The sequence below is a fragment of the Alligator mississippiensis genome, chromosome 11, assembly GCF_030867095.1.
Source record: "Alligator mississippiensis isolate rAllMis1 chromosome 11, rAllMis1, whole genome shotgun sequence".
NCBI lineage: Eukaryota > Metazoa > Chordata > Crocodylia > Alligatoridae > Alligator > Alligator mississippiensis.
In genome coordinates this window covers 42,390,759-42,411,348 of record NC_081834.1, presented here as the reverse complement: position 1 = coordinate 42,411,348, position 20,590 = coordinate 42,390,759, and the positions used below count along the sequence as shown (strand labels likewise).

Here is a 20,590-nt window from a genome sequence, read left to right as displayed (position 1 = left end):
AGCAGTTCTTCTCTTGTAAAGGATTTGGAAAAACCACAACAGACCAGAATGCTTTTAACACTCTGGATTCCTATTTGAAATCCCTGGGTTTATCTTGTGAGTCATATTTGTGCACCTAATAGTTAGGTGCAAACCAGCTAATATTCGCTTTGGATTCAGCCATTTCAGGAGACAGTAATTCGAATCATCGTCCCAAATCGATTTGACCAAATCACACAGGCCCACTCTCCCAGCCTGGCAACGGCTGCCCCGTCCAGCCCAGCTCTTGGCTTTGGAAAAAAAAAAAAGCCCCAACTCTGGGTGCTGCTGGGCAGGGGGCGATCCCCGCTGCCCACCACTGCCCCATGCTGCATGGGGGGCTCGGCATGAGTCCCCAGAAGCCCCGAGACCACTGCAGGAGCTGGTGAGTCTGGGGTGTTTTTTTCCTTAAAGGGCTGGAGCTAGGTCAGGTGGGGCAGCCATGGGGGGGCTCGGAGAGCAGGTGGAGGTCAGGGGACTCATAGCAGAGCCCACCCATGTAGTGTGGGGCAGTGGGGGGCAGCGGGCACCAGGACCTGGGGTAGGCAGGGCAGCCATTGGGGGGGGGGGGGCTGGGGAAGCAGGCAGGGGATGAGACCTGGCAGGGGTCCCCCCTCGTCCAGCCCCCCCTTCCCTGCCCCCTACTTTCCAGCATGGAGTCTGGGTCCAGCTCCCTGCTGCAGTGGGTGGGGACTGTCTGAATTGCCGAAGCTCTCTGAATCTTTTCCAAATCAATTTAGAGAGCTTTGAATCGATCCAGACCTTTTAATTGGTCCCCTGATTCAATTCAAATTCAGAGATTCGGCCACTGAATCAGGCTGAATCTCCTCCGAATCGAATCAGCACCCAAAGCATCACACAGCCCTACTAATAGTGCTTATACTGCATGGGCACTTTGTGAAAGGACCTCAAGGCACCCTCTTGTGTGCTATGTAGGGTCAGACTCAGTGCATTGGGTCAGAGTCAGTATATATAGACCTAGCATGTGGCACAGGTTTGGAGCTGGTCTGGCGGGTTGGAGCGAGCACATGGCTCTGGGCCCAGCTCACAGGTCAGTCCATGGGCTCCAGGGCCGGCATCAGGCTTGGCTCCCTAGCTGCTGCTATTTGGTTTCTTCAGGGAATTTCTTTTCTGCACTTGTCTGTTAAAAAGAAGGTGCATATTATCACCTTTGCAAACATGCCCTGAGTTCAAATAGATTAACTCTTCATGATTCTGGGCGCTCTTCAGACAGCTAACGGCATTCTCCAACCTTAAGAGCTTATAGTCTGAAGGAACATGTTGTGGGAAGATCAACACCACCCTGAGGCCAGATCCTCATACGTCTGTTGATTTCCATGAAGCATTGGTTTAAACCAACAGCAGATTTGGCTGCTCAGCTCCAGAGCTCTTTGTAGCTGCCCTGTTTTCACAGTGGATATACCCTCTCCAAAGGCTATATAGATCTCATATCACATCGTATCATGGCACCTGTTGCTGTAATCGGAAGACCACCAGAAACCTATAGCAGCAGTCTACAGAAAACAAAATCAGAATGATTACATAGCAAAATGTATTATGCACTTGTTAATAATAAAAACCTAGTTCTTTCCCATCCATTTTATCCAGGGATCTCAAAGTGTTTCACAAAGTGTTATCCTCATTTGCATATAGGGAAATGAGAGAGAGTAGTGTTTTGGTCACCTAACAAACAAATAGGAATAGCTTCCAGCTCATCCACTTACCATAAATGAATGATCAAATCATCACGATCAAATGTCTGACCACATGTAACACGTTTATTGAAAATCAATAATTAATATAAAGACAGATTACAAAATAAATAAATATATGTACAGTTCATGTACACATCCACATCTACACCTAATGAGAGGCATGCAGAACACTTGAAACACAAATTAGAGCAACCACTAATTGCAAACAACCTGTGCATGGAAGGTCAAGAAACTGAAGAGATTCCTTACTATAATACATGCCCATCAGCTGCTTCTCCTATTCTTTCAGTAGAGATTTATGACTCAAAGTGTCTAAAGAATGGTCTTTTTCAATAGGCACCTGCAAATCAGCTTGCATGCAAATATTTGTAGGTAGAAATCCAGATGCATCTTTGCAGCCCCAGATCAAGCAGTTGGATGTGTAACTGCAGTCCTGGAGGTTTGCAAATCCACCTCCCTTGCTGGAAGATAGTGGGTTGTTTGTTGTTTGCATGAATGATAGTTATGGAATTCACCTCACAGGTCATGACACCCCACAGAACAGTGGGCTATTGAGACTATAGTTGCCTCACTTTCCCCAGTCAGGATATATGTCAATTCACTTGCATTAAGGAATACTGTGAATTTCAAGGGAGGGAGAATTGGGTGCCAGTTCTGTACTGGCATTTTCATCTACAAAAATCAGAACTTTGGGTTGAAATACAGCTGAGAATCAGGCCTTTCAACTGGTGATTTCCCTTTTGCAAACTCATTCTCAGACTCAGATTTTAAGGCTTGAAGAGACCTTTAGTTCATCTAGTCTGGCCTCTTCTAGAAAGAGGATCAGGACTTTAATCAAAGCTACCCCAACACTGAGCCCATGAGCTTGTGTTTGACATCACTCTCCCAGAAAGGCCTCCAGTCTTGATCTGAAGGTATCAGGGGATGGGGACCCTACAACTGCCTGTGGACTTAGGAATGATCTCTCTTGTACCCCACCTCCCTCATCAGAGCCTTATGCGAAGGGCATTTTGCTGGGATCTGATTTTCAGTTCCTCATGGCGCTCCCATGCAAGGATTCTTTCCCTGCTCATTTGGGCAATGATCAACATCCCCAGCATGTGAAACAGAAAAGAAACTGCTCGCTAGAACTGAAGGACCTGGGAGCCTTTGTTTTCTCCATAAGCCAGATTCTTCACTTCTTCCACCATCACTTCATCTTTCATATATGCACACACACGTAAAGACACACACACACACACACACACACACACACACACTCTCTCTCTCTCTCTCTTTATCTACGTTGTTTCATTGCCTTGAAGAGCTCCTCCAGCTTCAGGGCAACATTCAGGTCCCCCTTGACTCGCAGTCTCCCACTCATGTAAGCAGTCAGAGGACGGAGTTCACCTAAGAAGAAGGCCTGCAGGTCTTTTTCTGTCATCTCCAGGATTACATCGGGGTTGTGTTCCGGTACTCCGCAGCCAACCTTCCCACTGCCTGTAAAACATGGACATAGGGGAAAGGGAGAGAGAGATCAGAACTTGGGATTTCACATCAAACGCCTTGGAGAACCCTGACGTCATTTTCCATGGTCATATGAAGCACCTTTAACTTGAATGGAAGGTGCTGGCCCTGATCCCTGTGGAAACTTAAGAGTCTTTTCTTCCTTAGCATGGCGAAACTGTGTAGGGAAATGCTAATGTGTCCCTCAAACTTGTCCCTGTTTAGATGGGAAAGGAAGTCCACCTCCTTGTTCTCATTGGTGAGACCACACAGTCCCAATTCACATCTACAGTGCTATGAAGTACTGGACAAAGAGGATCCACAGCCACTAGGACTGAGATTGAGGCTACTCAGGCAGAGTGCTTGGGCCCACAGCCAGGGAGGAGTGTGTTCTCATTGCCGCCCCATAGAGCAGGCTGTGGATTAGACAAGAATCCTCAACTGCATGCTCTGGCATTTTGTTATGCAGACGGGTAGACAGGAAGTTCATTCCTACTCTGAGGAAAGCTCATCATGTGCCAGCAAAGTTGGTTTTGATGGAAAATTGGGGTTTTGGATAAAACACATTTTTCACCAAAAATATCTTCTTTCTGGAAATAATGCTGTATTTTTTTGCATATACTACACCCAAATGTATAATATGCACCTTTTTTTTAAGAGACAGGTGCAGAAAAGAAATTCCCTGAAGAAACCAAATAGCAGCAGCTAGGGAGCCAAGCCTGATGCCGGCCCTGAAGCCCATGGACTGACCTGTGAGCTGGGCCCAGAGCCATGTGCTGGCTCCAGCCCGCCAGACCAGCTCCAAACCTGTGCCACATGCTATGTCTTATATTTATATACTGACTCTGACCCAATGCACTGAGTCTGACCCTACACAGCACACAAGATCTAGGTCCCAGTGTTGGCTCTGACCCAGAGTGCAGAATCCAACCCTGTGCACCACATCCAGGGCTGCCCATTGGGTCTGGGGCCACGTCCTGCCTCCAACCCAGTGTGCTGAGTTGACCTGGCACCTGGCCCAGTCTAGTGCATGAAGCCATGTCATCTAGCTGGAGGCCTCCCTACAGGTCCAGAAGTTTGTTAGTGAGGGAGTGGTGACAATGTTATTTGCTGGAGCTCCCAGAGCTGCAGCAATTAATGCTGTCACCACTTCCCCACTGCCAAATTTCTGGACCCGCAGGGATCCAGTTTTCTCAGATATAAGGTGCACCCCAAATTTCACAAGCTAGTTTTGGTGGGAAAATTGTAGGTTAAATGTAAGAAAATATGGTGATGATTTTGGGGGGATGGGAGTCAAAAATCAACCTACTAAAAACAAAATGTTTTCAACTATAAACCCAAAACAATTTGATTTGGAAATGCTGCTGCAGTGTCCCTGCAGGAATTGTAACTGAGGTGGCTTCATATTTCCATACTCTCAGATAGGCCAGGCTCTCAGTTGGGATTTGTCTCCCATAAAGCACCATGGCAATGCAAAGCACTGTGAGGTGAGACTTTGAACTGCTTCCAACCAGGAAACCTGGTATACAGAATAGAATAGGAATGCAAAACACCTGAACTACAACTACTGTGAGGCACTGTTGCAGTCTTCAAGAATAAACGTCTTGATTTCTCACCGAAAACTCCAAACTTTCCAGCGGGAGCGGAAATGCAGCCAGGTCTAATACTGAGTCCCCTGGTATTTGTGGAAAAATTAGAAAGGACACACATTACCCACCCAGCAGACACTCAAACAAGGGGAGAACCAGTAATAGTGACCTGTAGAGAGATCTATGAAATAGGTGCTCCGGGCTCCACTTGGAAGTAGGATGTTAAACTGGTAGGAAGCTCCAACCTGGCTGACCAAGGACTCAGACAGGAAGAGCTCCACAGTGGACAGCAACTCCTCAGCACCCAGTTTCCTTCTGGTGGTAGCAGCAGTGGTGGTAGTGGTGGTAATGGTAGGAGCAGGTGGTTCCACCTCATTCACTGTCTCCACACTTTCAGCTGAGAACAAAGGTATAAAGGAGGGGGTAAGGAAGGGATGGTTTGGATACAGACTGATCGGGGTGAAGTTAGCTCTCAGCTCAGAAGCTGCATGGATGTAGAAGCTATTGTCTAGCTGAGATCTCCTGAGCAAGTAGAAGGTCTGCTTAGCCAATAACGATTTCTTGGTTGGTGGAAGCATTAGGTGGATTCACTTTCTTTCATTCCTCAACCCCCGTCACTAATAGCTTAAACCAGACTGCAAATAGCTGAACCTGGCACTGCCTGCTGTGGAGACAGGGAGGTTTTTGATGTCACAAATGAGGGAAAACTCTTAAAGATAAACTGACACAGCTAAAATTCTCTAAGAAGTCCCATGGGCTTCACAGATTAACCAGAAACTTGGCATTTCACAATAAAACCCTCTGTCCAGATTCCTAGGCCAATTCCTAGGTCCCGGTTCCTAGGCAGATTCCTAGATCCAGATGATTCAGATGCTTGAAATGTTCATCTAAACTTTAACCTGTGGTTCCCCTCTGCCACGTGGCTTTCTGAGATTCCCATTTTGTACACACAGTTTATGATTAAAAACATATATTCTCTTTTTTTTCTCTGTTGCCAGCACTGCTGAGCCTAAAGGCAGAGATTAGGGGAGCTGAGAACGTTGGGTCTGGAGAAGATGACCGGGTGACATGACACCAGTTTTCAACTATCTGCAAGGTTATCATAAAAAGATAACCATAAAAAGGTTCTGCCTAAGATGAGCAACCACTACAGGAAGTACCTTCCTGAATGTCACATAAGTTGGGCACTGTGACAACCTGCCCAGGGAAACTGTGCTATCTCCTTCACTGGAAGATTTTAAGAGATTGGATAAACATCTGTCAGTGGTGGTTTGGTGACAGGAACACCAGCCCCTTTATCAAAGCTAGATGACCTCTGAGGTCCCTTGCAGGCCTATAAATTATAGGTGCTCTAATAGCCCACTGACCCAGTCCTCATTCAATCTCTTCACCTCATAGTGGTGACCAGAGATACCATCACTCTCTCCCTCTACTCAGCAGAACAATTTCCCCAAAGGATACAGTGGAACCAGATTCATCCCTGGCATAACTTCACTGGTCTCAGGGAAGTTTCTAATAGAAAACCAAGTAAGGACTTCTGAATCTGACCACATGGTAATGAAAGGAATGCAGCTGTGAGCAAAGGGAGAGGCAAGGCTGGTGCTAGTTACCTGTCTCTGGAGCAACATTTGGATTGGCTGCTGTTGCCATACTGTTGCTAAAGAAATGCATGGCCAAATGCTGAATGGTGCTATCCAGCCCCTCCAGTCCAGGGATAGGAGGCATCATGGTCAGAGGTCCTGAGTGACTCTCTTGAGGAGACTGCAGAACTGCCTCCAAGATCAGTTCAACCCGATCCACTTCCAGGCCCCAGGACTTGGTCATATCATTGATTTCAAGCTAAAGAAATCAGGAACAAAGAAAGGAGCATCCAGATCTTAGTAAGAATAGCAACACATTCCAGGAGTAAGTAGATGGGTCTTTTTCCCCACTGAGCTAAGCTGGAGCAAGTTGGATGGAAGGAGAAGGTGTTGTGCAGGTTGCCATCCATTCCCTATCTGAGGACTTCTCTTCTGTCCATTTACCCCCTTCATGCCCTGGCAGCCCCCTGTCTCAGTTTCCCCAGGATGCTTAGCAGACATCCTGACCCCAGACAGCACCCAATGGCACACACACTTTTGGCTGGAGAATTTGGACCGAAATCTTTGGGCTAGCATCCCTTATTTCACAGGTACAGGAACGTCTCCACCAAGATGGTGAAGGGCAGGCTGCAGCCGAGCTCTGAGCCACCAGTGTCACAGCCCAGGAGCTAGGTGAGGGGATTCCTCACCAGGAGCTGGTCTCCAATCCGCAGCTTTTCAGTCTGGATCTCCCTCAGGCTCTTCTTGAGCAAGTTCTTCGTCATGGCGTTCTGAGCTGTCATTCGGGTGGCTGCAATGAGGTCCTTCACCATCATGACGGATAGCGCCGGATCCCACACCCGGAACTGGACATCCGCCCCCATGGAGATCACCGCGCCATCCTTGGAGGTCAGCTGGGAAGAACAGAGGTAGCACGGCTGTCCCCAAGGCCTAGATGCCCATCTCAGGGGGCGTCTCTTACTCTAGGGGTCAGTGGATCAAAAGGATGCTACTCTCTCCATGGTGGGGTAGCACTTTCCACCCAGCTGCTGCTGCTGCTTTTCCCTCCATCTGTCTACTGCCATGTGCATGAATCTCCCCTGTCACCACAGAAGACCCTCACCTCAAATCACCACTGATATCTGGGCCTATCTGCCCTAGCCATTTAAACATGTAATACAAAGATCCTAAACCCTCTTTTCTCCAATACTCCAACCCAGCCTTATGTTTGGAGTTTATAGGGAAAAAGAACAAAGCAAAAATAGAAACTCCCAACAAACAAAAATCCACCCAGAACACCAGAAAATAAAGCACCAGCACATACTATGGTTACATTTCTTTTTCCTTCAGGGGTGGATTCAGGATTCCCCAAAGGGGGTGCAGAAGCAGCAGCCTGCACTGCAGGGGTGGGTGCACCACCTGCACCCAGTCTCCTCCACCCCACCAGTGCAGGCAGACCACACTGCTGGAGCTCTAACTTTTTTAAGCCTGTAAAGCAGATGAAAATCCCTCTTCCCTTCCCCTTCCTGCTCATAGGCCCCTTCCCCTCCTCTCCCCCCCCCCCCCCCAACTCCCCTGCCTGACACTGCTGCTTTGCTGCTTTCTCCACTGTTCATGGGCGAGGAAGCTCCAAAGGCAGCCAGGCTGAGCAGAGGGTAGGATCAGCTGGGGAGGGGACAGTGGCAAGAGGGGAAGGGGAACCCCACCCCTGTCCATCCCTGCTGCCCCTGTCTGCATGCCCAACTGAGTCCAGCCCTCTCACAGGGGACAGGAAGGGCTCCGGTGCTTTCTCGTCCCCAGGGACAGCAGGGGAAAGGCAGATTGGGGGAAGAAGGGGAAGGGAGAGAAAATATTCACTTGCTTTAGGGACTTTAAAAAGTCCCAGGAGGCTCCCATGGTGTAGACCAACCCCAAAGTGGAGTGCAGTTCCACCACTGCACCCCTCTGGACCTGCCTCTAACTGTCATGTCTCATGACACATTTAGGTGCTAACCAGAATCAGAAACTGAACTGCCTGACAGACTGTGCAAAGGGCTCTACTTGTGTCTTTCTCAGCCCCAGCTGCAAGAGGAAGTGCTTGAAATATCCTTGAGGAGTCCATTTGAACAGACTTTCTCGTTTAATTTTCTAGAGCTGAGTAAATACTTGAATGAACCTCCGGGTGCTTATCCAGACCCAAATTCTACCGCATCCCAGAAACACCCAGCCCATGGCATAGGACATGCCCAGGTTGGGGCCCACAGAGCTGCAGCTAACATACTTTGACCACTTCCGCTCACAAGAACGGGCTCATGCCTCTGAGTCATTTTGAAATCCAGTCAGAAGACAAACCTGCTTGGAGCCCAAGATTTAAGCCACAGGGAGAATTTCCAAAACTGAGTTACAATTTTGGGTACTTACTCAAAGACACCACAAAAGGACTATTATTCAGAGGTTATACCAGCAATTTGGGGGGAGGGGTGGAAAATCAAGATTTTTTAAGTTGTCTCTTAATTTGGGCACCCAGAAGGTAAGGTCACCCAGATAACTAATTGCTTATGATAATTTTAGCCTATGATTTCCCCTTAGAACCTGCTGTTATAGGGGAGACTAGCCTGTGATTTCATTATTTTTGCTTTTGATTCACCAGAATGGTTTGTGAGCTGGGCCAGATTTTCCCCATTTGGATATAACTGCAGAGCATGCACACTTGGCAGGCTGTGAATTTGGCTGTGATGCTTCTTCAGGTCTGATTCCTCCCACAAAGCCTCAAAAAATGACCACACACTTCAAAGAAACCTTCCTGGCTTATGATGGCTTTGGCAGTGGACTTACCTTACATGGTGGCACACTGAAAGCTCTAGTCCTTAAGTCCACTCGTTGCCACTGGTCTATGAATGGAAGAAGCAGGACCACGCCAGGCCCTTGGGGGGCCCGGATGCGGCCCAGACGGAAGACGATCATTCGCTCGTAAGCAGGGACTATCTGCAAAGGGAATGTATGTGCTTAAAGCAGAAGGTCTGGAGAAGAAACAAACATGGGGCCTTTGGGGAATATAACAACCCACACAGCTAAAGGAGCTCCTCGCTTATAACTAACAGAAGGCACATGCACTTCTGGTACTGAGAGCCATGGGTTTAATCCCCAAGGAGAACTGTGCTATCTGCATGCATGTGTCTGGTTCATTACATAAAACAAATCAGAATACATCTGATGTCTTTGATGGGCATTTTGCCCCAACAGTGATGCCCTGACTGGGAACAAGGATGGATGGAAGTACAAGTTGCTCACCTGTAAGTTGCACAGAGTTTCCTGATGGGGTGCACTCTGTAAGCACAATCCTACATCTGCTATGTCAAATAAATTCACTCCCAATCCCCAAGGCAGCCCATGATACATGTACATTCCTAGATGGTGTACAGTAGCTGCTGGCCAGTTAAGCTCACCAGCAAAGGCCCCTGCCACACCTTGCTCTATAATGCTCAGATCACATGAACTAGAAATTGGTTCCTCTGGATCCAACCCCCAGCTCTGCCAGCAATTTTCAGTGTCACCCTAGGCCTGTCACCTGCACTGTCTGGGCCTGTCCATACTGCTGCCGTGGCCAGCCCCAGTCCCAGTCCCACTCTCTCCCTCTCAGCTTGCACCAAAGCCTAAGGACTCAGACAGTGTCCCCAAATGAGCTCTGCCCCGAGGGTGCCCCAAGAAGCACTCCCAAGATAAACTGCCCAAAGGGTCTCTAGGTTCATGCTCAGGGACACTAAACTGGCTACTGCTGCTTCATGTCTGGGCTTCAGCATGTGAAAGGGGTGGGGGGGAGCTAGCTTCTCAGCATTGCTTCAGCTCATCACACAGGCAGTTCCTAGGCCCCTCTCATCTGGTTTTCCTCACCCATTAAACAGGGACAAAAGCCTCTACCACAGAGAAGTACAAGAGACTTAATTTGTTATTTTTCCAAAACATTTTCAGGTCTTTAGCTGAAAAGTCATAGATTCATAGATGCTAGGTGCATCGGAAGGGACCTCAACAGATCATCGAGTCTGATCCCCTGCCTGGGCAGGAAAGAGTGCTGGAGTCAGATGACCCCAGGCAGATGCCTATCCAGTCTTCTCTTAAAGACCCCCAAGGTAGGGGAGAGCATCACGTTCCTTGGAATCCCATTCCAAATTTTGGCCATTTTTACCATGAAGACATTTTTCCTGATGTCTAGCCTGAATCTGTTCTCTGTCAGTTTGTGAAAATTGTTCCTTGTTACCCCAAGAGGTGCCCTGGTGAACAGAGCATCTCAGATCCCTTGCTGCGTCCCCCTAATGAATTTGTAGGCAGACACAAGATCACCTCTCAGCCTTCTCTTGCAGAGGCTGAAGAGGTCCGGGTCTCTCAGTCTCTCCTCATAGGGCCTTGCCTGCAGACCCCCTAACCATACAAGTGGTCCTCCTCTGACCCCTCTCAAGGTTATCCACATCCTTCTTAAAGTACAGTGCCCAAAACTGGAAGCAGTTCTCCAGCTGCGGCCTGACCAATGCCACACAGAGGTGAAGTATCACTTCCTTGGTTCTCTTTGTCATGCATCTGCTGATGCATGATAAAGTGCGGTTAGCTTTGCCAATGATTTCGTCACACTGACGACTCGTGTTCATCTTGGAATGCACTATGACTCCGAGATCCTTCCTGCTTCTGTGCTGCTGAGAGGGTCACTTCCCAGCCAGTAGGTGTGCTGGATATTTTTTCACCCTAGGTGCAGCACTCTGCATTTGTCCTTGGTGAACTCCATCCTATTGAGTTCTGCCCACTGTTCCAACCTGTTCACTTCACCCCACAATTTAGTATCCTATAGACAAGCCAGGAACAAGCCTGTATGTGGCAATAGGTACCTTTTGTTCTAGAGCAGAGGGTTAAAGATACAGCTCACAGGCCACATCCAGTCTGCATAGCCATGTCATATGGCCTGTGAGACTCCCCACAGGCCCAGAAATTTGGCTGCAGCTCAAGGGATGGCAGTGCTAAGTAATGTTGCTGTCCCCACGGGCCAGAGGACACAGCTCTGTGCTCTGGATCCGGCCTGCACTACTCATCTAGCCTGCAGAGCTGGATGAGTTTGACACCGCTGCTGTAGAGCAACACCTCACATGAGAAAGACTCTGGCCTCCAGTCCACATCTTGGCTCCAGTCTAAACAGCTGAGTCTCTGGGGCTGAGCAAAGAAAATGCCCGGATTAGGAGATACCACTGTTGTTCCCAGGGGCAGAGTTTTAGGTGACAGGTACATAAGAGAAACGTCAGCAGTGTGCAGCCTAGTAGCAGCACTGGCTGAAAATGCTCTAGGAAGAGAAAATCTCATCACTGCCTTTGCCCAGCAGGCCTCCCCCTGCATTGTGCAGATAGAAGTGAGCTGTCAGAGGCACAGCTGAGGTGCAGGCAGCCAGGGCTTGATCCTAGAGAGTCATAGCCCAGGGATCAGGAACAGGAAAGGGCAGAGAAGCAAGGCTCCCAGCTGGTACCAGGGGCTTAGGGGCAGGTGGCCCAGGAAGCTGAGGTGTGTAAGGGGCATTGGCAGTTTCCCTGTGTATAGCCATGGGCTGAGGGTGTCAAGAATAGGAGGCAGGGATCCAGAGCAGTGGCACTAGCCAGGGGGTCTGAAGCAGACAGGACCAGGACATGGGTGATCAGGGATGCAAGCTTTCTGTTTGCTGTGGAAAAAAGGTGGATTTCCTCCTTCAAAGGAGAAAATCACAGATTTTCCCCTTTAAAGGAGAAAACCGCAGGAACCGATGGGTTCCCCTTGCAGGCTGGCAGCATTCCAGCCTGAAAGAGGTTGCTTGGGTGCGGGGGGAGGCTGATGGGAGGCAGGAGCACCATATGCATCTGCGTGCGCGCACACACATGGCCAGCCTACACCAAGGCAAGGTGGTGGGAGCGGCCCCAGCAGCTAGATGCAGGTAAGTCTATGGAGGGCAGGAGTTGGAGAGCCAGGGCTTAGGGACTGTCTGGGGGGGCTGCATGGGGTATGTGTGTGTGGGGGGGAGGGTGGGGTGTGGAGGGGATGTGTGTGTGGAAGGAGTATGTGGAGATGCAGGGCAGGTGCTACACTGGGGGAAGGTATTTGGGTGCTCGGGATTCAGCGGAGAAGTGGGGTCTGAGGCAGCTCTCAGTGCTGCTAGTGAGACCAGCTGCATGCTGCTGCCAGCGGGGCCTGCCCAGAGACACGTGCCCCTCCAGCAGGGGAAGGGGGGAGTCCTTCAGGGGCAGCTGGGGAACCCCTCTGGCAGGGCTGGGGGGGAGCAGGGGGCTGTGGGTTGGGACTAATGGGCACTGACAGGGATGAGGGACTGCAGGTCTGGAGTGAGGGGCACCGGGGAGTTAGGGGATATGGGTCAGGAGGGGCACCAGTAGGGCTGAGGGGAGGCAGAGGGCTGCGGGTCAGGAGTGAGGGGTACCAGCATCGCTGGGAGTCTGGAAGCAAGAATAGATAGGCAGGAACCAGGAGGAAGCCAGGAAGCCAACAAGCAGGATGCAATGAACAGGAAACTAGGAGCAAACAAGGACCCAGGACTGGCCAAAGAGGCATCTCTCCTGTTTAGTCCACACCCATGCAGGAACCTGGAGCCAGCCTGAAGCAGTAAGGCCACTGGCAGCCAGGCCCACCCAGGTAACCAGGACCAGAGGGTGGACAATTTAGCTTGCCTGCTTTCCTGGCCCCTGCACAAGTTATTCTTTCCCGCTTACCTTCAAAGCAAACCATCCAGAAATGGGGAAGGTGATGACCATCAGCAGAAAGACCAGAAATGTGACAATCCCATGGCAGATCCATGACAGCCAGCCCTGGGAAGAATCTGTAGCAAGAACAGGATGAGCGAGGTGGGAATGAATGTGGAGGAAAACACTAGGCCATAAGACCCCGTTTGCAGCAAGCCATGCAAATCAACAGTGAGCTTTGACTGGAAACCAACAAGACCCACATTGTACATCTCTTTCCTAGCACCAGGATCAAAGATAACAAGAAGTCCTTTTTTAAATACATAGGGAGTATGAAGAAGGCACTGGGTAATGTGGGACCCCTGCAGGACACGCTTGGCAATCTGGCAGTTGCACCAGAGAAAAAAGCTGACCTCTTTAACACATTCTTTGCCTCCATTTTTCTGAGCAGAGACCAGGACATCTCCCCCACTGGGATTCAGGACCGACTCAGGAGAGGCGCCGCCAGGCCTAGCATCAGGGAGGACCTAGTTAGGCAACTTCTGGAGGGGCTGGACATGTTTAAGTCAGCAAGTCCAGATGCTCTCCACCCCAGGGTGCTGAGGGATCTGGCAGGGGTCGTTGCGGGGCCCCTGGTACGGCTTTACGAGCACTTGTGGTGCTCTGGCCAGGTGCCAGAGGACTGGAAAAAAGCCAAAGTGGTCCCCCATTTTCAAAAAAGGGAGGAAGGAGGACCCAGGGAACTACAGGCCTGTTAGTCTTACCTCAGTCCTGGGGAAGCTCTTTGAGAAAATTATCCAGGAGCACATCTGCAAGGGACCAGCAGGGGAGATTATGCTCAGGGGCAATCAACATGGGTTCATTAGGGGCAGGTCCTGTCAGACCAGGGGTGGGCAATTATTTCGGGCGAAGGGCCGCTTACTGAGTTTTGGCAAGCCATTGAGGGCCGCATGACAGGTACCCAGGGGCACACAAATATTAATTTTCTTAATTTTGCGGAGACCCTGCAGGCCAGATAGAATGGCCTGGCGGGCCACATCTTGGCCCCGGGCCACATTTTGCCCACCCCTGTGTCAGACCAACCTGGTTGCCTTTTACAATCAGGTCACAAAATCCTTGAATGCAGGTGTCGCGGTGGACGTAGGCTTTCTGGACCTTAGGAAGGCCTTTGAAACTGTCTCTCACCCCATTCTCATTAAAAAACTAGGTAACTGTGGCATTGATGCCTACACAGTCAGATGGGTGGCAAATTGGCTAGAGGGTTGCACCCAGAGAGTGGTGGTGGACGGGTCATTTTCAACTTGGAGGGATGTGGGCAGTGGGGTCCCTCAGGGCTCGGTCCTCAGGCCCACACTGTTCAACATCTTCATCAGCGACTTGGACAAGGGGGTGAAAAGCACCTTGTTCAAATTTGCAGACGACACTAAGATGTGGGGAGAGGTGGGCATGCTAGAAGGGAGGGACAGGCTACAACTAGATCTGGACAGGTTACAGGGGTGGGCGGATGAGAATAGGATGGGATTCAACACTGACAAGTGCAAGGTGCTGGAAGAACCAGCAGCATACCTACAGGCTGGGAACTCCCTTCTCATTAGTGCAGAGGCAGAAAAGGATCTTGGAGTCATTATTGATGCCAAAATGAACATGGGCCACCTATGTGAGGATGCAGTCAGTAAGGCTAAATGCACCTTGTCATGCATGCACAAATGCATCACAAGCAGGTCCAAGGAGGTGATCCTCCCCCTCTATGCGACACTGGTCAGGCCGCAGTTGGAGTACTGCATCCAGTTCTGGGCACCGCACTTCAGGAGGGATGTGGACAGCATGGAGAGGGTCCAGAGGAGGGCCACTTGCATAGTCAGGGGGCAGCATGGCAGGCCCTACAAGGAGAGGCTACGGGACCTGAACCTGTTCAGCCTCCACAAGAGAAGGCTGAGAGGGGATCTGGGCCATTTAGAAACTTACCAGGGGAACAGCGGGGAATGGGAGAGTCCCTGTTCCCCCGAGCACTACCCGGAGTAACTAGGAATAATGGCCACAAGTTGACTGAGAGTAGGTTCAGGCTGGACATCAGGAGACACTACTTCACAGGGCAGCTAGGATCTGGAACCAACTTCCAAGGGAAGTGGTGCTTGCTCCTACCTTGGGGGTCTAGCTGGGGTCATATGATCCCAGCATTCATTCCTGCCCATGGCAGGGGGTCAGACTTAATGATCTGCTCAGGTCCCTTCCGACCCTACCAACTACGAAACTATAAAACACCCTGGGGGTGTCCATCAGCACTACCCTGGAGAGGGAAGCCAGTACCCAGAATCCACTCCCAGAGACAAGGGTGCCTCCAGAATGTCACCAGCCCCAAAAGCCTGGAGAAGATGAAACTCCACAGACCTCAGCCTGCTAGGTCCCACCAGCATGGATCCCCTGAAACCCAAGGAGTCAGCCCAGATGGCCATGAGTGCAGTGGTGGCACATGGTGTCACCTCCCTTAATTGACATGCCTGTCATTGGCAAAAACCAGAGGTGACATCTTCCACCCACAGCAGCAAACCTCTGGCCACTGCTGCAATGTGTGCTGCCATCACCCAGGGGAGGAACTGGCCAGATACAACTCTGAGCAGTCTAACCTTGACCCCACAGGCTTCCCCCGAGTTACAAGAGGCTGAAACTGGGAAAGCAGCCTTCCAGGGAAAGCAAACACCCGCACACCTCGAAGCATGGAAACAGGGCCATGCTCTGACCTGACTCCTGCCACAGAGCATATATGTCATATACAGTATATGAGAGCAGAATTAGCACAGTCAATAGGTAGGGCCCTCCTCCTTCCCTCCTTTTGCACCCCCCTTCACTCTACACTTTTCCAGCACCCGAATGCCAAAATAATAAGGCCGTATTCTGCTCTCACTCCCCCCCAGTTTCAGCCTCATGCGAACAAGGGGGGACTCAGATACCCAGGAGTTATAATAACCCACATGAATGATGCCGTGGACCCTCATTTCCCATGCCCATCCTCACCTGTTGTATTCTGGTTCTGAGCCACTGGGTCCTGCGCAGGCCCGAAAGAAAAGAAGCCCTTCTGAGATCCATAGAGCCCGATGCTGGACTGCTGGAAGCGGTCAAAGTCTCCCAAGGGAAGGGCTTGGTATCCTGACCGGCTGAACATGGTCCAGGTTACCAGTCAAACCTATCCCTGACCCTGTACAATTACCTCTCCGCCTCTGCAGGGCAGTCAGCATATACCTCAGGTTACTGTCCACAGCTATAGCCAAGGCCTCTGAATCCAGAAGCCTTGTGGCAGGAAAATGCCAGCTCTCAGGACTGCCTCACTCCTGCATCTGCTCTGCCCATCGAGTGCCATTTAAGCCTAGCAGGATAAGTCAATGTCTTCCTCTCTTGTGCCTTAAAATACAAAGAAAAGAATCAGCCTGTAATCCACAAACATCAGCACCCATTCAGTTCAACACATGCCCATAAGCACTGCTTGAGCCTTTGCATTTTGCAAATAGCTGCAGGTTTTCTCTTCCAGTCTTTCCAAACTCTCTCGAGCACAAGGCTGTTTTGCAGCAGAGAAAGGAACCAGGAACCAGCCTCCAATACAAAAGAAAGCTCCTTTAAAAGCAACCCTCCGCATGAGAAACCCATGCACTGATTGACTCTTGCACTGGGCATCCCTTTCAAGCAGTAGATACAGAATCAGCTCCATGCTTGTTTCCAAATTCATGCCCTTACGTACAATTTAGCAGACAGCCAGCGGGGCTCCAGGATGGAAGGACAAAAGCCAGGCATCCAGACTAAAACCAGGCCCAGGGCAATTGTGATGCTTTAGATCAGTGATCATTCCTAATTAATCAGGAGAGATCACAGCCCTACATTACAGGATCCCTCCCCACCACTCCGACCCTTGCTAAGAGCAAATCCGTCCCAGGCCCCGTCAGGCTTTCTTATCCAATATTGTTTCCTCTCTACCCCAGGGGCTGATCCCACTCTAAACCCTCTTCCCCCCTCCCCAAGCAGGGAGGATGGGAGCCTCTGCCTCCTCCCAGGCTGGGATGCAGCTGCTCTCACCCTTCCTGGTTTGCTGTGCTGTCATGTGGCTACCCAGAACGGAAGGAGGAAGAGGAAGGTGCATTGCCTAAAGGAGACTGGTTTCACCAGCTGCAGAATTGCTCCATCTGCCATCTGGAGGACTCTCTGCTACCCTCTCGCTTTGTATGCAGGAGATCCTTGCCTTATATTGCAAATATTTACTGATTTCAGATGCATGCACAGACCTGCACACAGGCATGGGCGAACCAGGCAGCTGCCTGGGGCCGGGTCAGAAAGGGGGCCCTAATTTTTTTTTTTTTAATTACAGTTGTAACAAAAAGTTTTAATATTGTGCGTATAAGGGACTGGCAATGTTATCAATTGAGAATGAACTATTTAAAGACATCAGATATACCGCAGATGTGATAAAGACTTTTGCAACAAGTCTGATTATTATCATCATTATCTCTGGCCTGATGCTAAAAATTTGCCCAGGGCTACAAGGAGTCTAGATATGGCACTGTGCATGCAGGAGGGGTTGTGGGACAACTATACAGCAGCTGTCATGCCAGATATAGAGCGGGCCAGCCACTGCAGGAACCTCAGGGCAATCAAGCGACATTACCCTGCTTTGAGACAGGGAAGCATCTTCCCCATGCAGCACCAGGGAAGCACAGAGAGACTGAGGCCAGGGGGGAAGCTGAACACCTTTGCAGATGTCAGTGAAGGTGGCTCCCCCCAAAAGTGACATGCAGCATGCATCTGTGATGCTGTGACCACCGACACTGAATTCATCCACCCATAGCTGTCACTAGCATTATCTCCCCTGCCAGACCCTGCCAGGCCAGTGTATGTCTGTCCCTCCACAGGCAGTTTCTTTTCACCATCCTGCACCAATTTGCATAGCCCCTGGCACAAAGAGGCCTTACCTCTAACCATTACCATAAATAAATACAAGCCATAGTTTCCAGGGACATCCATTTGCACCCAGATATATAAAGCTGGAACTGTAAAATCCAGAGCCAAGTGCTGCAGTTTGGCCTGAAATCCACCCAATATCAACCTCTCTCACACACATGCTTTGTACCATGTCCCCAAGGGGACTTCAGAAACCCAGATGGGAGCTGCTTCTGGGCTTTCGCTCCCTTATGCCCCTAAGGGTCTGTCCTAGGGGAAGGACAAATATTCCAGTTGACCTTTGGCAGTGTGTATGTGTGTGGGGGGATTGGGTGTATATATATTTTCCAGGTCAACGGGTGTGTTGCTTCTCTTCAAGAAGACTTCTTTGGTGTGATGCCCACAGTATTGAAGCTGGGGATTTGGAAGTGGCTTCTTTCCTATGGGGCTACAGGCAACTTACACCAAGGGCTCAGCCGGTCCCCTTCCCAGTGTCCCCCTCTGTGCCTAAGTGCCCCAGGTCTCATGTTCCTTGCAGAGGTCCCTGTGTAGAAAGCCCCCTTTTCCTCTTGCCTGCATTTGCTCTCCCCTCTTTGGATATGTTTCTCTTTTTCTACCTTTTCTTCCTTCCTCTCTCTTTCACTTTAAGATAAGGAATTGTGTTTTAAAATTTGTATGTGTGCATTTTGTATCTCTCCTTGTAGTTTGGTATTTTTATCTATTTGTGCACCATGGCATTTGTAGCTTATATTTTATACTCTTCACCTTTCATCTTTCAACTAAATGTGTTTTAGTTTCATAAGTAAGTTATACATTGTAACAATGTTAATAAGGGCAGGAATCAAACTGTCCTTCCCTGTATCAGGCTGGCCCCTGAAAGAGCTAGTGAATCAGTGATTGAATGTGTAACACTGTAGCAGCAGACAGCAATTAACACCTGGGACACTGCAGAGCAACGAAGAATTCAATAGAAGACAATGTAACAACCGAGAAATCTCTAAACCTCACTGATCAAGGGCTAGAAGCCCTGGCCTGAGTTAATCAACGCTGGGGACCAACTTTTGGGCTGAATATCTCCAGATCGACCACTCCCAGAGCCCTATTCAAAATTCATCAACAGACTCCCAAACCTGCATGTACATGCGGACGACCCCTGGGGCTGACAAATGCCGTCCAGTAGCCACTGAGCGGGGGGAAGTCCCACGAGGATCAACGACCCCTGGATTGGGCAAACCTGAAAACTGGGGAGTCACCAATGTCTGCCAGGGACAGATAAAAGGCAGTGAAAAGTGACCCTCAGTGGCGCCCTCTTGATCTCCAACTCGACCAGACCTGTCCAGCCAGAAGGACCAGCTGGCGACCCCTTTCTGGAGGATAACACCACACTGAAAGAAGCCTCGACTGGCCATCAACGGCAGACTCCAGCGCTTGTAGGATAGGTATACCTGACTCTGTACCTTGCTAGTGTGTGTGTGTGTGTGTGTGTGTGGACCAGGCCCAAGGTTTATGATTTAACTCATTACAGTGTTTCAATCCGCCTAATAAATCAGAATTTTATGGATCCCGAGTTGGACATTTGTAGCCAACTCCTGCAGGAGTCCCAGGGAAGCAGATAAGCCTCACAGCTCTCAGGCCAGTGCTAGTTAGGAGCCAGCCCTTGGCCCTGCATCTTCATATACTGTGAAGTAGGAATTCGGTAGCACGGGGCAGCGAGGTGCTTATCTCACTGTCCTAGCCCCTGGTTACAGCTTTGTGCCCTTCTGGTTCCCAGGGGCTCCTGCATCTGCAAACAGGCCTTGGGGTGCTCCCAGCAAAGTGGTTCAGACCTCAGGGGATGACAGCAGTGCCTAGACACTACTCACGGGTAGGAAAACTCTTCACAGCTAGCACAGGCAGAGCCTGGGTGCCAGCCAGGGGCTGGGTTCTCTGAACAGCAGACATAAATGTGCCAGCCAGAAAATCAGCCACTCAATGGGGTTGCTGGCAGGCAGGGATTTCTATCTAATGGGTCCTGGGCCGAATGCCCCCGGGGGATGGCTCTGTCAGAGCTTCTGCAGAAGCAGATACAAAGCCATCAATCACGGGATTCCCCTGTAACATGCAAGGACCTGAATACAGAGAAAGGGGTTGGTTCTTGCTCAAACAGGCCCAGCCATTTCCTAATATAACCCCCAGCACAGTGCAAGCATTCACCTTAGCTCTGCTGGGGGTGACCTGGCCCACTGAATCCTCTGTCTCCTGAAGAGCGGACAGTGGTGGAGAGAGATGGGGGAGGTCCAGACAGCGCTGCTGGGGGTGACCTCTGCCAGTGCCTCCCCGTGGTACAGGGGCAAGGCTCCAGAGCACAGGAGAAGGAGGCTTCATGTGGGGTTGGCTTTACTACAGCCACCCCCAGCCTTGCAGCGCCCCATGCTCCCCCGCACACAGGAGGCCTCGGTGATTCAGGGCAGGAGAATGGACGTGGAGAGGCAGATTCCCGGCATCCCCTCAAATGAACCCTGCAGCTCTCCTTGTGCGAGGGCAGGCTGCTGGGCCTGAGGGTATGGGCTGGTGCTCTGCCCTCCTGCCCCTGGGCACAACGGAAAGGTGCAGCAGGGCAGAGCGCGCTGCACGAGCCGCTCTGCCCTGTC

At 50.4% G+C, this 20,590-nt stretch overlaps 1 protein-coding gene across 3 annotated transcripts; it reads right to left on the bottom strand.

Moving 5' to 3' along the window:
* Nucleotides 1-1,774: 1,774 nt before the first annotated feature.
* STOML1 (stomatin like 1) lies at nt 1,775-17,356 on the bottom strand. 3 transcript variants are annotated; one of them, XM_059714894.1, is made up of 8 exons: nt 17,103-17,356; nt 16,053-16,436; nt 13,071-13,177; nt 9,181-9,330; nt 7,077-7,280; nt 6,418-6,646; nt 4,977-5,204; nt 1,775-3,212 (listed from the first exon to the last, which is right to left on the bottom strand). In XM_059714894.1, exons 2-8 carry the CDS (start codon nt 16,198-16,200, stop codon nt 3,010-3,012), a joined length of 1,269 nt encoding a protein of 422 aa, XP_059570877.1. In that variant the 5' UTR covers nt 16,201-16,436; nt 17,103-17,356; the 3' UTR covers nt 1,775-3,009. The 3 variants fall into 3 exon arrangements, with proteins under 3 accessions (XP_059570877.1, XP_059570876.1, XP_059570878.1); XM_059714893.1 differs by lacking the exon at nt 17,103-17,356 and adding an exon at nt 16,771-17,096; XM_059714895.1 differs by lacking the exon at nt 17,103-17,356 and having other exon boundaries at nt 16,053-16,192; nt 16,278-16,360.
* Between the last annotated feature and the right edge of the window lie 3,234 nt (nt 17,357-20,590).